At 50.3% G+C, this 12,817-nt stretch overlaps 1 protein-coding gene across 5 annotated transcripts in view; it reads left to right on the top strand.

The window, feature by feature from the left end:
- Positions 1-12,817, top strand: part of SULF2 (sulfatase 2) — a 113,520-nt gene that overhangs the window by 42,131 nt on the left and 58,572 nt on the right. For all 5 annotated transcript variants that reach the window (XM_059407187.1, XM_059407186.1, XM_059407185.1 and 2 more), the window contains exon 3: positions 3,144-3,383. In XM_059407187.1, the coding sequence (XP_059263170.1) occupies positions 3,144-3,383 (240 nt within the window). The remainder of the gene's footprint in view (positions 1-3,143; positions 3,384-12,817) is intronic.

Genomic DNA, 12,817 nt, shown 5'->3' with positions numbered 1-12,817 from the left:
GAACACGGGATCTCTCGGATGCTATTTCAAGTCAGATTTTTTTCAGATCCACCGCACAAAAGGCACATCTCTATGAATACAAACCAGCTGGGGCTCTCAAGGTCCATAGAAGCCCAAAGAAGAAGGTCCTATGTTTCTGAATTTAGCAGATATTTACTGAGCACCTGCTGTGTGCCAGGCACTGTGCTAGGTTTGGGAACATAACGGTAAATAGAGCCAGCCCAGATCCCTGCTGCCATGTGGCTGGACCAGGAGGGGCAACGGGCAGTGTGCAAACAGGGGAGCTAGAAGTGGGGTCCGAGGGCAAGAGGTGCTGTGGGGAAAAGTACAAGGGGAGGGGCCACGGTGAGTGCCAGAAGCAAGGGCAGCGGCATCCATTCCGGGCTCGGGAAGTCCCCTCAGATATTTGATGTTTGCTCCATCACCTGAGGGAGGCTGGAGGGAGCCCTGCAGGCAGAGGGCACAGCTCAGGCAAAGGCCATGAGGTCAGAATGTAGCCAGTGTGCAAGCTGGGGGCCAAGGGGCATGACCTTGCTATCTCAATTGGCAGTAAAAATTCCATGTAGGGAGAACGGATGGGCAAGCAGAAGGCCTGTCTGGATTCCTGCCCCTTCCCCAGGCAGGGCACCAGGCCTGGGAGGGGGGCATCCCACGGTTCTGCCTGACCCTGAGGCGGTGGCCTGCTCCCTCTGCAGGCTCCAACGTGTGAGCACCAGAGGGTCAGGCAGGCCTCGGAAAGCCCCCCTCATCCATCCCCTCCAGAGGGAAGTGTCACACCTGGTAGAAACCCTGTAATTGCCTCCAGTTACAGCTGTGTCCCCTGGGGCTTCTTGGGAGGGCGTGTGACCTTGAGAAAAGACGCTCACAGTCCCGAGGCCTGATGACTCCTGTTCAGTTCGTAAACCAAGAGCCAGTTCTCTGCTTGCAGCCTTGCTTTCCTCCACCCACTGCTGGGAGCCTTGGCCCAGAGGCTCAGGGAGCACACCTGGTTCTGGGAGGGTGTCCCTTTTAAAACCACATCAAGTGCTGGGCTGGAAAGGGCAGGCTTTGCTGTGTGTCCTTCCATCTCCCGGTGAGTTTTTATAGAGCACCGATTATATATTCCCCCAGGGGGGAGTTGGCGGGGGAGTGGAGAGCGCCCTGAGTCACCCAGAACCCTCAGTCCAGGGAAAGTAGACCACAAACAAATGACCCAATAAAGGAAACCATTTCAGAAGGTGATAAATGTCAAGAAGAAATATACGGCTGGTGACATAGGGAGTAAACAGTGGGTGCTCCTTCAGATGGGGAGGCCAGCCGGGCTTCACTGAGGGGGTGACCTCGGGCTGAGTTCTCAATAACAGAACAAGCCAGCAAGGCCAAGTCTCCAGAAGAGCCCCACACAGAAGCAACAGCAAGTGCAAAGGTCCTGGGGCAAGGATGAGATTGGAGCATTTGAGAAGCCCTCAGGAGGCCAGTGTAGCCAGGTGAGCAAAGAGGAGGGGAGAGATGAGCTCAAAGGAACACAGGAGGTGGGTTGGCAGCAGGGGCAAGTCTAGAAGAGTCTTGGGCCATGGAAAGGAATTCAGTTTTTCTTCCGAGTGCCATGGGAAGCTATCCAGTAATTTTAAACAGTGAGGAGATATGATCTATGTTTGCCTCAGGGAAACTCTTAACTCTATTTCCATCCCTATTTGGCAGAAAGATGGGATTAAAAGAGCCATATAAATCTCCTTTTCATTCTTCCCGGTAGGAACAGAGGGCTGAGGTGGGTCTGATTAGTTGTCCTTGAGTCTCTGAAGGGCTGTTGGTGACTGGGATCGGCAGCTATCCCGCAGAAACTTCAGATGCCTATAGACCCCGTCACGGTCCTCATGTGACCATCCCCTCCGTGTCTGTGTGTCTGCTCCGTTCTCTCTTACGAAACACCTGTCACTGGATTTAGGGCCCACCCAGGTAATCCAGAACAAGATCACCCCTAGATCCTTAACTATATCTGCAAAGACCCTTTTTCCAAGTAAGATCACGTTCCCAGGTTCTGAGGGTTATGATGTGGACATGTCGGGGAGGGGAAGTGTTTGTACCCCTCAAGCCACAACAGACCCTGAGAACTTTAAGGAAAAGGAAAGCGCCTGAAGGTGGCCACAGAAAGGAAGAAGAAAATGACTTCCATTGACTATTTCCCTAAACCTGCTAAATATTCAGATACCAGCCGTAGTATTACTCATCTACTCTGCAAACATTTATTGAGTGCCTGCTGTGTACCACACACCATGGGGGCATTGAGGATTGAGCACTGAGCAAGGCACATAGCCTTTGCCCTCATGGGGCCCTCAGCAGGGCGGTGACCATGAAGACACCTGTGCACAGTACGGCTTCTAGAACACGGTAGTTTCCTTTCCTTCCTAAGCGCCTTTCGCTGCTGCGGCTTCATTGAGAAGCAAGAAAAGGCATGAATGAAGCCACACTACCTGGTGGTGTATAATTAAGTCCCAATAACACAGGCTGTGTGCATAATAAGGGCTCAAGGGAATCAAAAGCCAGAGTGAGCACTAGAAGAGGTGTGCCCTGGCTGGTGGGTCGAATCTGGGGAGAGAGGGGAAAGTGGATTCCAAAATAGGACCATGTGGACAAAGGAGCAGAGCACTTGGCCGAGGAGTGTGCGGGGAGGTGGTGAGCCCAGCAGGCTGGCATGACCGGATTTCAGTAAAAGTGAACAGTTCTTGGGAAAGTTCCAAACAAAACAAAGTATAATCTTCCCTGGGTTTACATAGTGGTTGCTTTCCAAAAAATAAAAAAAGGAATGCATTGCACATTAATAGCCCGCAAAAAAAAAAATATATATATATATATGTTCTGTTTCTACGTAAAACAAAGTTCCATTTTAGGCTTGGATCCTTGACAAACAGCTGTTCACCCGCTCCCCGCGGCCACCCAGTGGGGCTGCAGACCCAGGACATTTCTCGCCCAGAGGTCCCTTGCTGGCCCCAGCCCACACGTGACCGTGGCGCCTGCCCCCATCCGTCCCCAGAAATTTCCAAAATGTACCCCCTTCCCCAGGGATGGGAGAGCCGCCCTGTTGAGAACCACTCATGCCTTGTGGCCCCGCGGGGGCACTAGTTAGGAGCTGGCCGGCCGCACCTCACCTTGGCTCCTGTTTGCAGGGTCCATGCAGGTGATGAACAAGACGCGGCGCATCATGGGGCAGGGCGGGGCGCACTTCGTCAACGCCTTCGTGACCACGCCCATGTGCTGCCCCTCGCGCTCCTCCATCCTCACCGGCAAGTACGTCCACAACCACAACACCTACACCAACAACGAGAACTGCTCCTCGCCCTCCTGGCAGACGCAGCACGAGAGCCGCACCTTCGCCGTGTACCTCAACAGCACGGGCTACCGGACAGGTAAGGGGAGGCTGGAGGCCGTGGGCGGGCCGGCGGGCAGGGAGCATTGGAAGTGGTGCCGAGGGCCTTGACCTCGCGCCAGTTTGGGGTCCCGATCCTGCCGGGATTTTAGATGATTTGGGGTAGCCCACGGACAACTTCATTTTAACTTAAAAGTTGTGCATTTTGCATTTAAAAAGTACAAAACGATTTGCCTATAGTAGGGAAAAACTGATTTTTCCAAAGGAATTTGAATTTTTTTATGAGTCCATTTAAAATATGAAATATAATACAGAGAGAGGCTAGAAGTACTCATGCATGATTTGCGTTCACCGTGGGTTATGTTGGGGACTGATTTGTTGACTTCGGACTGTCAGTATGGAAGAAGGTTCCAGAAGAACATTGGGGTGGGGATGAAAATGGGTGTGGAAAATGGAGAGGAGCATATGTGGGACTGTATGGCCACCCCGCAGACTGGCCCAGGTTGACAGGGATGGTTTGTCTACATGTGCTGTCTACACTACCCAGTAGGCTCCCATCTCTCCGGTGGTCAGTACTGCTGGATGCTATCCTGGCGTTTGGGGGGGTGTGGATACAGACAGAGCAAGTGGGGTTTCCTGTCTATCTTGAGGGAGGTGCCTTGATCGGTTCCCAAGGCTCACCTGCCAGGCCTGGGGCAAAGACATAATGAAAACCCTTCTCTCCAGCCCCACTGCAAAATCTTCCAAACTCAATTCGATTGAATTATTAAGAAGTGAATTCTCCACACCTTGGGTAAGGAACCAACGCAATCGTGAAATCAGACATCGTGCCTGAGATATTGCTACCCCAGGAAAGTTGTATCCAAGGGACAAGAGGCTTGTGTGATGGGAGTGACAGGAGGGAAGGATGGATGCCTCCCTCAACTCAGTTCAGAAATGAAGCAGCCTTCCAAGCTGGGGGTTGCTGGGGCGGGGGGTGGGGGGGCTTTCCCTCCGATACGCATGTGGCTGGTGGTGCACATTGGGGGTGGGGAGCAAGAGGAAGGTGCGTCTCCTTGCAGATCGATTCTCCTGCAACAGTCACCCAGACAGTGGCTGCTCCGGAGAGAACTAGGAAGGCCTCTATCCTATACACATAAGCCTCCTGGTTCCTGGGTCTCTGCAGAAAGCCACAGGTGTCAGAGTTAACCACGGGCACCCTCCCCCCCAGGTGGTTGTAGGAACCTGCAGGTAAATAAAAGAACCAAGATAGTGGTCCCACAGCAGACCAGAGGGCTCCTGCTGGAAGGGGCATCTGCCTCTCAGGTCCAGATAATTATGGCCATATGTGCTCGCAGGTAACCAACCTTCAAATATTTGTAACCTGAATTTTTAGCTGAAATCTGCTGATATTAAAAAAAATAATAATAAAAGTTGCCAAACTCAATTTCTTTTTTTAAAAGAAAAGAACATTGCCTTCTGTCTGAAGGCAGAGCATAGCTCATACTCCACCTTTAGAACATCTGATTACAAGATCTATGTAGAAAACTTTAGGTCTGATGTTGGAGGACAGGATTTCAGGGGGGTTTTGCTGCTGAGTGTGATGTCAGCTGTGGGTTTGTCTCATAGGGCCTCTGTTACGTTGAAGTACATTCCCTCTGTAACCACTTTGTTGAGAGGTTTTATCATAAACAGATGTTGGATTTTGCCAATATTTTTTCTGTGTCTATTGAGAGGATCGTATGGTTTTGAACCTTCACTGTGCTCACGTGGTGCATCACATAGACTAACTCGCAGATGTAAACCCATTCTTACATCCATGAGTCAGTCCCACCTGACCCTGGGGTGTAATCCTCTTCCTGTATTGTTGACTTCAGTTTGCTCATATGTTGTCAAGGGTTTTTTCATCTCTATTCATCAGGGATATTGGCCTATAATCTCCTTTTCTTGTGGTTTCCTTGTCTGGTTATGGTATCAGGGTAACGCTGGCCTCATAGAATGAGCCTAACAGTGTTTTCTCCTCTTTTTTGTAGGAACTTGAGAAGGGTGGATATTCTTTTTTTTTTTTTTTTTTTTTTTTTTTTTTTTTTTTTTTTTTTTTTTTTTTTTTTTTTTTTGACAGAGACCACAAGTAGGCAAAGAGGTGAGCAGAGAGAGAGGAGGAAGCAGGCTCCCTGCCGAGCAGAGAGCCCAATGCAGGGCTCGATCCCAGGACTCTGGGATCACGACCTGAGCCGAAGGCAGAGGCTTAACTCACTGAGCCACCCAGGCACCCCTCGTTTATTTATTTAAGAGAGAGAGCACGGTCGGGGGGAGTGGCAGGCAGAGGGAGAGGGAGAAGCAGACTCCCTAATGATCAAGGAGCCCGATGCAGGACTCGATTCCAAGGCCCTGAGATCAAACCCAAGCCAAAGGCAGATGCTTAACCAACTGAGCCACCCAGGCACCCTTAATTCTTCTGTAAATGTTTGTACCAGTGAAGCCCTCTGGTCCTGGACTTTTGTTTTTTGAGAGGTTTTAGATTACTGGTTCAGTCTCCTTACTAGTAAATGGTCTATTTGTTTCCTAGTTGCTCCTGATTCAGTCTTGGTAGTTGTATGTTTCTAGGAATTTATCCATTTCTTCCATGCTGTCCAATTTGTGGATACATAATTCCTCATAGTAGCCTCATGATCCTTTGTTTGTAACAAAGGATTTGTTTTAGTTTCTTTGGAACACCTCTCATTTCTGGGTTTTTGGTTTTTTTGTTTTTGTTTTTGTTTTTTTTTTTTTTTTTTTTGAGTCCTCCCTATTTTTCTAAGTAAGTTAGCTAAAGATTTGTCAATTTGGCAGTTCTTTTCAAAGAACCAGCTCTTAGCTTCTTTGATCTTTCCTTTTTTTTTTAAGATTTTATTTATATTATTTATTTGAGAGAGAGACAGTGAGAGAGAGCATGAGCGAGGAGAAGGTCAGAGGGAGAAGCAGACTCCCCATGGAGCTGGGAGCCTGATGTGGGACTCGGTCCCGGGACTCCAGGATCATGACTTGAGCTGAAGGCAGTCGTCCAACCAACTGAGCCATCCAGGCACCCCTCTTTGATCTTTTCTATTGTTTTAGTCTCTATTTCATTTATTTTCATTATAATCTTTGTTATTTTCTCCCTTCTACTAACTTCTGGCTTTGTTCTTCTTTTCCTTGAGGTGTAAAGTTAGGTAGTGTATTTGAGATTTTTCTTGTCTCTTGATGCAGGCGTTTATCTCTATGAACTTCCCTCTTAGAACTGCTTTTGCTGCATCCTGTATGCTTTGGGATATATCCTTTCCATTTTCATTTGTCTCAGGGTATTTTTTTTTTAATATCTCTAGATTTCTTGTTTGGCCCAGTGCTTATTCAATAGCATGTTGTCGACTCTCCCCCATATTTGTGAATTTTCCAGTTTTCTTCTTGTGATTGATTTCTAGTTTCATACATTGTGGTTGGAAAATATGCTTGATATGATTTCGGTTTTCTTAAATGTATTAAGACTTGTTTTGTGGTCCCACATATGATCTGTCTTGGAGAATATTCCACATGCACTTGGGAAGAATGTGCGTTCTGTTGCTTGGGGATGGAATGTTCTGTAAATGTTAAGTCCATCTGGTTTACCATGTCATTTAAGGCCATCTGCCTAGATGATCTATCTGTTGATGAAAGTGGGGTATTAAAGTCCCCTGCTATCATTGTATTATTGTCTGTCTCTCCCTTTAGGTCTGTTAGTATATGCTTTATATATTTAGGTGTTCCAATTGATGAGAGATTCAGCCGCTTTCCATTTCTCCTTGTACTTCATTGATGAGAAATGAGTCACGGCAGAGGAACCTAAGAATGGAGTCTCCATTCTGGATGACCATTTTTCCAGCTAGAAATTCCTTTCTGTAGGAGAAGACAACAGATATTGAGGGAAGATTATCAAACTCTAGTAATGGTTCACAGCCACTTGTGTGTGTGACCCCCTCTTGAGTACAAGAGATCATCCTGAAATATATAAGACTGGAACCAGAAAAACATTCCTTAAGTGGACCAACGGTGGACCAGCATTTCATGTAAATAGTGCTTTTAGTGCATTTAGTTGGGCCTTTTATCTTGGGGAGAAAAAAAAAGGAAACTACAAAATTTTGAAAATAACCTTATTTGATGTCGTATCTCATGGCAACAAATGTTATGTTGCGATGGTGACTAATGGGTTCATTCTTTAACCTAATGGGTTGGTGAAGGGACAGTTAGAGGTGGGGTGTGACTTGTCCAACACATTGAAGCGACGGCACAATGTGATGTCTTTTACTGAACGTGCAGTTCACACAGCAAAACCGTAACAGGTCATTTTTGCAGAAGCATTAGGGATTTGCTCCATCTCCCCAAGGGCCTCTCTGACTCCTCTGACTCCTGAATCTCCCCCCACCCCCGCCATGTAGTACTTACTACCTCCTCATCCTTTCCAGCGGCCTCTTTAGTTACCTCACAGAGCAGAATAGTGTTTGTCAATGGATTTGCATGTGCCTCGAGCTCTCCTTCAGCATCCCTTTAATTAATTTCCCCAAGCCTGGCATCTTTTACAAGATCCGCGTTTTCATTTGGCAAACATCTTACTTTCTGCTACTCCGTGCTTGCAGTAGACACAGACAAAGGACGAAGTGTGAGATGTGACGTTGAAGAAATTCTGTTCTTGGGTATCTCTGTATGTTGGCTTCCTCTGTCTCTGGGGGCTGGGATCTCAATTCTAAACACCCTGAAAGGGATGAATTGTACCCTCAGGTTTTACAAAAGGTACCTTAAACGGTGCTCAGTCAACTCTTAGCACTTGTCAGCTGCCTGAGTGTGCTCACTCGCATTGCACACCCGCGGCGCAAAGTTCTGTAGTGTTCTGGCAGTGAGACTCCTTCCAGCTCTTTGTGTTCTCTGCCTGGGTTCAAATCCTGATGCTGCCACTTTCTAACTGAGTGGATTTGGACAAGTTATTTAAACTCTTCGTCTTGATTACCTCGAGGAGGGATAAGAATGTTGCTTAGCTGATACAGTTTTGTGGGGATGAAATGTTAGAACAGTGACACACCGTAAGCACTTACGCAATGTTCGCCCTGGTGTTGGTCACAATTTTCACAAGGGGCAGCACGTCGGACCACCCACCCCAGAGCAGTGTTCCCAGGAATGTCATGAGAGATCAGCTTGGATGGTGGAAATAAATTGTGCACACGGGTTAAAATTGGCAGCACATGCCCAACCTCTCTGGTCATCAGCAGAGCACAAATGAAGGCACCAGTGGCCACAGCAAATATTCAGAGGCGCCGTCACACCAAAGTTTGGAGGGGATGTGGGGAAGCAGGGAGTCCCACACATCAGCAGCGGGAACGCATGTGGGCACCTCTATTGCCCGTGAGCGCTTTGGCGATTTCCGGCAAAGCGGAAATCAAGGACTGTGGGAATGAGAAGGAAGGAAAACACACCCAGATTTCTGGTACAATGCTTTGGTGGGGAGGGGGGGACACCTTTTCTGGCGCTTGCTGGTGAATTAGACAGAAGTGCCCATTGTCTTCTCGTTGGGGTCACACTTTTCTTGTTCCCCGCGACCCTCTGAATCTGGCAGTTCTGAGGTGGTTTCCATACCCAGCTTCTGCCATCTGGTACAGATTTCTGTAGGGATGTGGGCACTGGTGGTGAGCTTTCAGCCCCTCCCTCATCGTCTTCTAGAATGTGCCAGAGGAGCCCCAGGGGTGAGGGGGTGGGGGCCTCTTATCACAAGCTCAGACTACCTCAGGGCCCCTGGTTGGAGCTGTTTAGGAATTTGGCCTTGAGCCCCCCCGATCACTTTCATTTTTCTGCTCCCACAAAGCTGCGGGGGAAGGTCAGCCGAGGATGGCCACCACTTGGCCGTCAACCTTGGGTGGCCGCCCTTGCTTGGGAGACAGGCTCCGGGCCATGACGCCGGCCCTGGCAGGGCCCATGAGGCATCGGTGGAGCCTGCTGCCTCTCGCACAAGAGGCCAGGAAGGCGGCCTCAGGCATCCCTGACCAGACTCACCGCCAGCGTGTGTGTGTGTGTGTGTGTGTGTGTGTGTGTGAAGGACTGCACAGACATGAGGACTGGTGCTCAGGTGACTTTCTCTGTGTTTCTGTGAAAGAATCCTCACCCCTCCCTCTTTTCACCACTCTGTTTGATCTGCCTTTAGCCTCTTGCCCTGAACACCACACTGGACCTGAACCCCAGCCTCCAGCCGCCTACTTAACATCTTCCCTTGGACGTGCGCCTGGCATTTCAAACCTGACGCATGCAGAACAGCCTCCTGATGGCATTCCCCACCTCCCCGAACATGTCCCACCATCTCCCCTGGCAGCTCCCAGATTCCAGAACCTTCGTGTCATCCCTGCTTTTCTTCCCTCCTGTCACTCCACATGTAGTCATCAGCAAACCCCGCCAGCTCTCTCTCCAGGATATTCCAGAGCCCACTGTGCACCTTCCTGGAGCTGCCACCACGTCTCTCCGGGACAGCACAGCCCTCCCCTCCCTGTGCGCTACTCCCCTTCCCACTCGCTGCGCCCTGTTCACGCCTCAGCAGCTGGAGGGGTCCTGTCTCTCCTCTGCCTGCAGCCCCCCACGGTCACCTCAGGGTCCTGATGATCTGCCCTTCGCCCCTCGCCCCCGACCACCTTACCTCCTGTTGTCCCCCTCCGTTACGCTACTCCTTCCTGCTTCTCAGGCGGTTCACCTGGCACCCCTTCAAGGGACTTGGCTTACTCTTTCCTTTTCTAGAAACGTTTTCCCTACGCATCTACATGGCCCGTTCACTGACATCCCCCAGATCTTTGTTTAATGATCACCTCCTCAGAGAAGCCTTCCTCAACAAGCGCATCTGAAAGCGGGTTCCTGCCCCCTCTTCACCCCCGCACCCTGCTTTACTTTCCTTCAGAGCTCTCATCACCACGTAACATATAGCTGCGTATTTATTGTCCAGCCCCCCAAGTTAAAGGATGTCCCCGTCCCCTGCTTCGGGACTCCCTAGGCTGCCTCCTGCTCTGTCCATCTCTCTGGCCCTCGCCAGCACTAACATGGGCTCTGCCACTGGTCGCCTCCCTTCTGACCCATCTGCTCCATGGAATCGGGGACGGCCTGGGCTGTGCCCTCGGCATCCCCGTGCCTGCAAGAGGGCGCTCCCCGTCTCAGGTGCAAGAGGACGCTCCCCATCTCAGGTGCTTAGGGAGTCACGGCAGGATGAACAGAGGAGTCTGCGTGTCCCATCCAGAGCCCGCTCCCCCGCCATCCCCCCCCCCCATTTTTCTATACCCCTCTCTCCTCCCCACCCCCACTCTCAGCCCCTCTTCCTTTCTTCTAGGCCCTTCTGCACACACACAGAAGAAAGGACTTGGATTCTTCCTGTGGGCGCCTCCTCGGGGGGCCCCGGGTGCAGCTGTCCTGCCTTCACAATGGCAGCCTTTTCTGTGCTTGGCCTCTCTCCTGTTTGTGCCCCCCGCTCCCTTCCTCTCCCTTCAGATGAGCACACACACGCATGCACACACAGCTCCGTTCTTCCCTGGGCCAGCTGCCCCCTCTCTCCGGCCTGGGGGTGTGACCACAGAGCATTTTCACCCGCCCTGCAAAGTAGACCCACCCTGAGAATGCTGACAGGAGTCAGGCAGCCCTCCAGGGCCCAGGCTGGCCCAGGGGGACACGTGGGTCACGTCCATGTGGGTTCATCTTCAAGCTGAATTTCTTTCAATTCTGATTTCATGGGCACTCCCCTTCTCCAAGATCTTGACATTTCAAAACAAGTAAGACCTTGGTGCAGGCGTCTAGAGAACTTGGTTCTGCTTCTGACTCTGTAATCATGAGCTGAGACCTGGCCCCCTCTGGCCTCAGTTTCCCCATCTGTGCCTCAGTTTCCAGTCTGTGTATAGTGGAGTTACAACATAGGTGAGTAAGTTACCCAGTGCCTTGGCTATGACTCCACCCTTGAGGGTCATGTGACCAGTGCCCACACATCAGGGCGAGGGGCTCCCTGGGGCTGGAAATGAAGGGGACCACTTGGAAAGACAGGAAGCATGTGGTCGCACTTCCCAACTTTTCAGAAGCTGGGTGTCGGGCTAACGGGTGGACATTCCTCTTTGCTCCCAGGTGACACTTGAGCCCAGTCTTTCTGTCCCAGCCCAGTAGCTGGTAGCAGGTGTGTGGGTCTCCTGTAGCCGCTGGAACAAAGACCCCACACTGGGTAGCTTCAAACAGCACAACTATAATCCCCTGCAGTCCTTGTGTCCTCCAGCTTCTGGGGGCTGCTGGAAACCTCTGGTGTTCCTTGCCTTGCGGCTGCACTGCTCCCAGTTCCACCTCTCCAAGGGTCGCTCTCTCTCTCTCTGCACATGGCCTTCTCCTGTGGGTGTCCGTGTCCAAATTCCCCTCTTCTTCTAAGGACACCAGCCACCGCATGAGGCCCTGCCCTAATCCAGTATGACCTCTTCTTAACTTGACGACATCTAGAAAGACCCTATTTCCAAATAAAGTCACGTTTACATGACCTGGAATTAGAACTTGAACGTATATTTTGGGAGAGGAAATTCAACCCACCTCAGCGGGGTTCTTTCATGCGGACCACCCAATTTAATCCCCTCAGTGACACATTAACCTCCATTAAAAGCTGCAGAATCTTGTGTTAAACGAGAAGAACCTGCAGATACTCAGGGTCTCTCAGAAAAACCCGCTGCCTCTCCCTTCGCCATCCACTGTGGTCCTAAGAGTGGCTGCCCAGCCTGTGGGGAACTTGCTTTGGTTCCGTTCACAGGGTCTCTAACTTTTATTTTACTCAGGGAGCGTCTCACTTCAGTGGGCATTAAAATAATGGTGGAAGTCAAATGCAAGTGAGAAGCAGGAAGCTGTGTTGCGCGGATGCGTAAAGCCTGCCTGTGAACCGCCAAGGGTTTGAAGGGAGTTTTCAGGCTAAATGTGACCTTTCACAGTCTCTCCCTGGCATGAGCTGCAACTCCCTTGAACATTCTAGAAGGGTCTACACTGGAGCTGCTGGGCCCAACATGGTAGCTTCTGGCCACTGGGAACTATCTAACTTTAATTAAAAATTAGTCAAATTAAAAGTTCGGTTTTTTAGTCACCTTAAGCACGCTTCGAGTGCTCACTAGGCACAAGTGCGTGCCGGAGCATATGGTTCACATGTAGAATGTTTTCTATTGTCACAAAAAGTCCTCTCGGACAGCCTTGGCGGAGAGCATAATTGAAGCAAAATTTTGGAGGGGGCACACAGAGCTTTCAGAAGATGAAAAGAATGCCAACAATTATTTTAGAATTACAAGTTGTTCCTATGGAGCCTGTATCGTGCCAGGCACTTTCCATGGTTCCTGTTCCTCAATCCTTAATGTGAGGTGGGCGCCTCCCCTCTTTCCGCTCAGGCCCAAGCTCCGTGAACTGGTTCCTTTGCCTCTCCAGGCCTTCTTGAGGCTAGACCACGGGTCAGGGCTTCAGGAGTACAGGGCAGCTACGGGG

Source organism: Mustela nigripes, chromosome 7, assembly GCF_022355385.1.
Source record: "Mustela nigripes isolate SB6536 chromosome 7, MUSNIG.SB6536, whole genome shotgun sequence".
Taxonomy (NCBI): Eukaryota; Metazoa; Chordata; class Mammalia; order Carnivora; family Mustelidae; genus Mustela; species Mustela nigripes.
The sequence above is the reverse complement of the archived record's forward strand: the minus strand, read 5'-3'. Positions and strand labels throughout refer to the sequence as shown.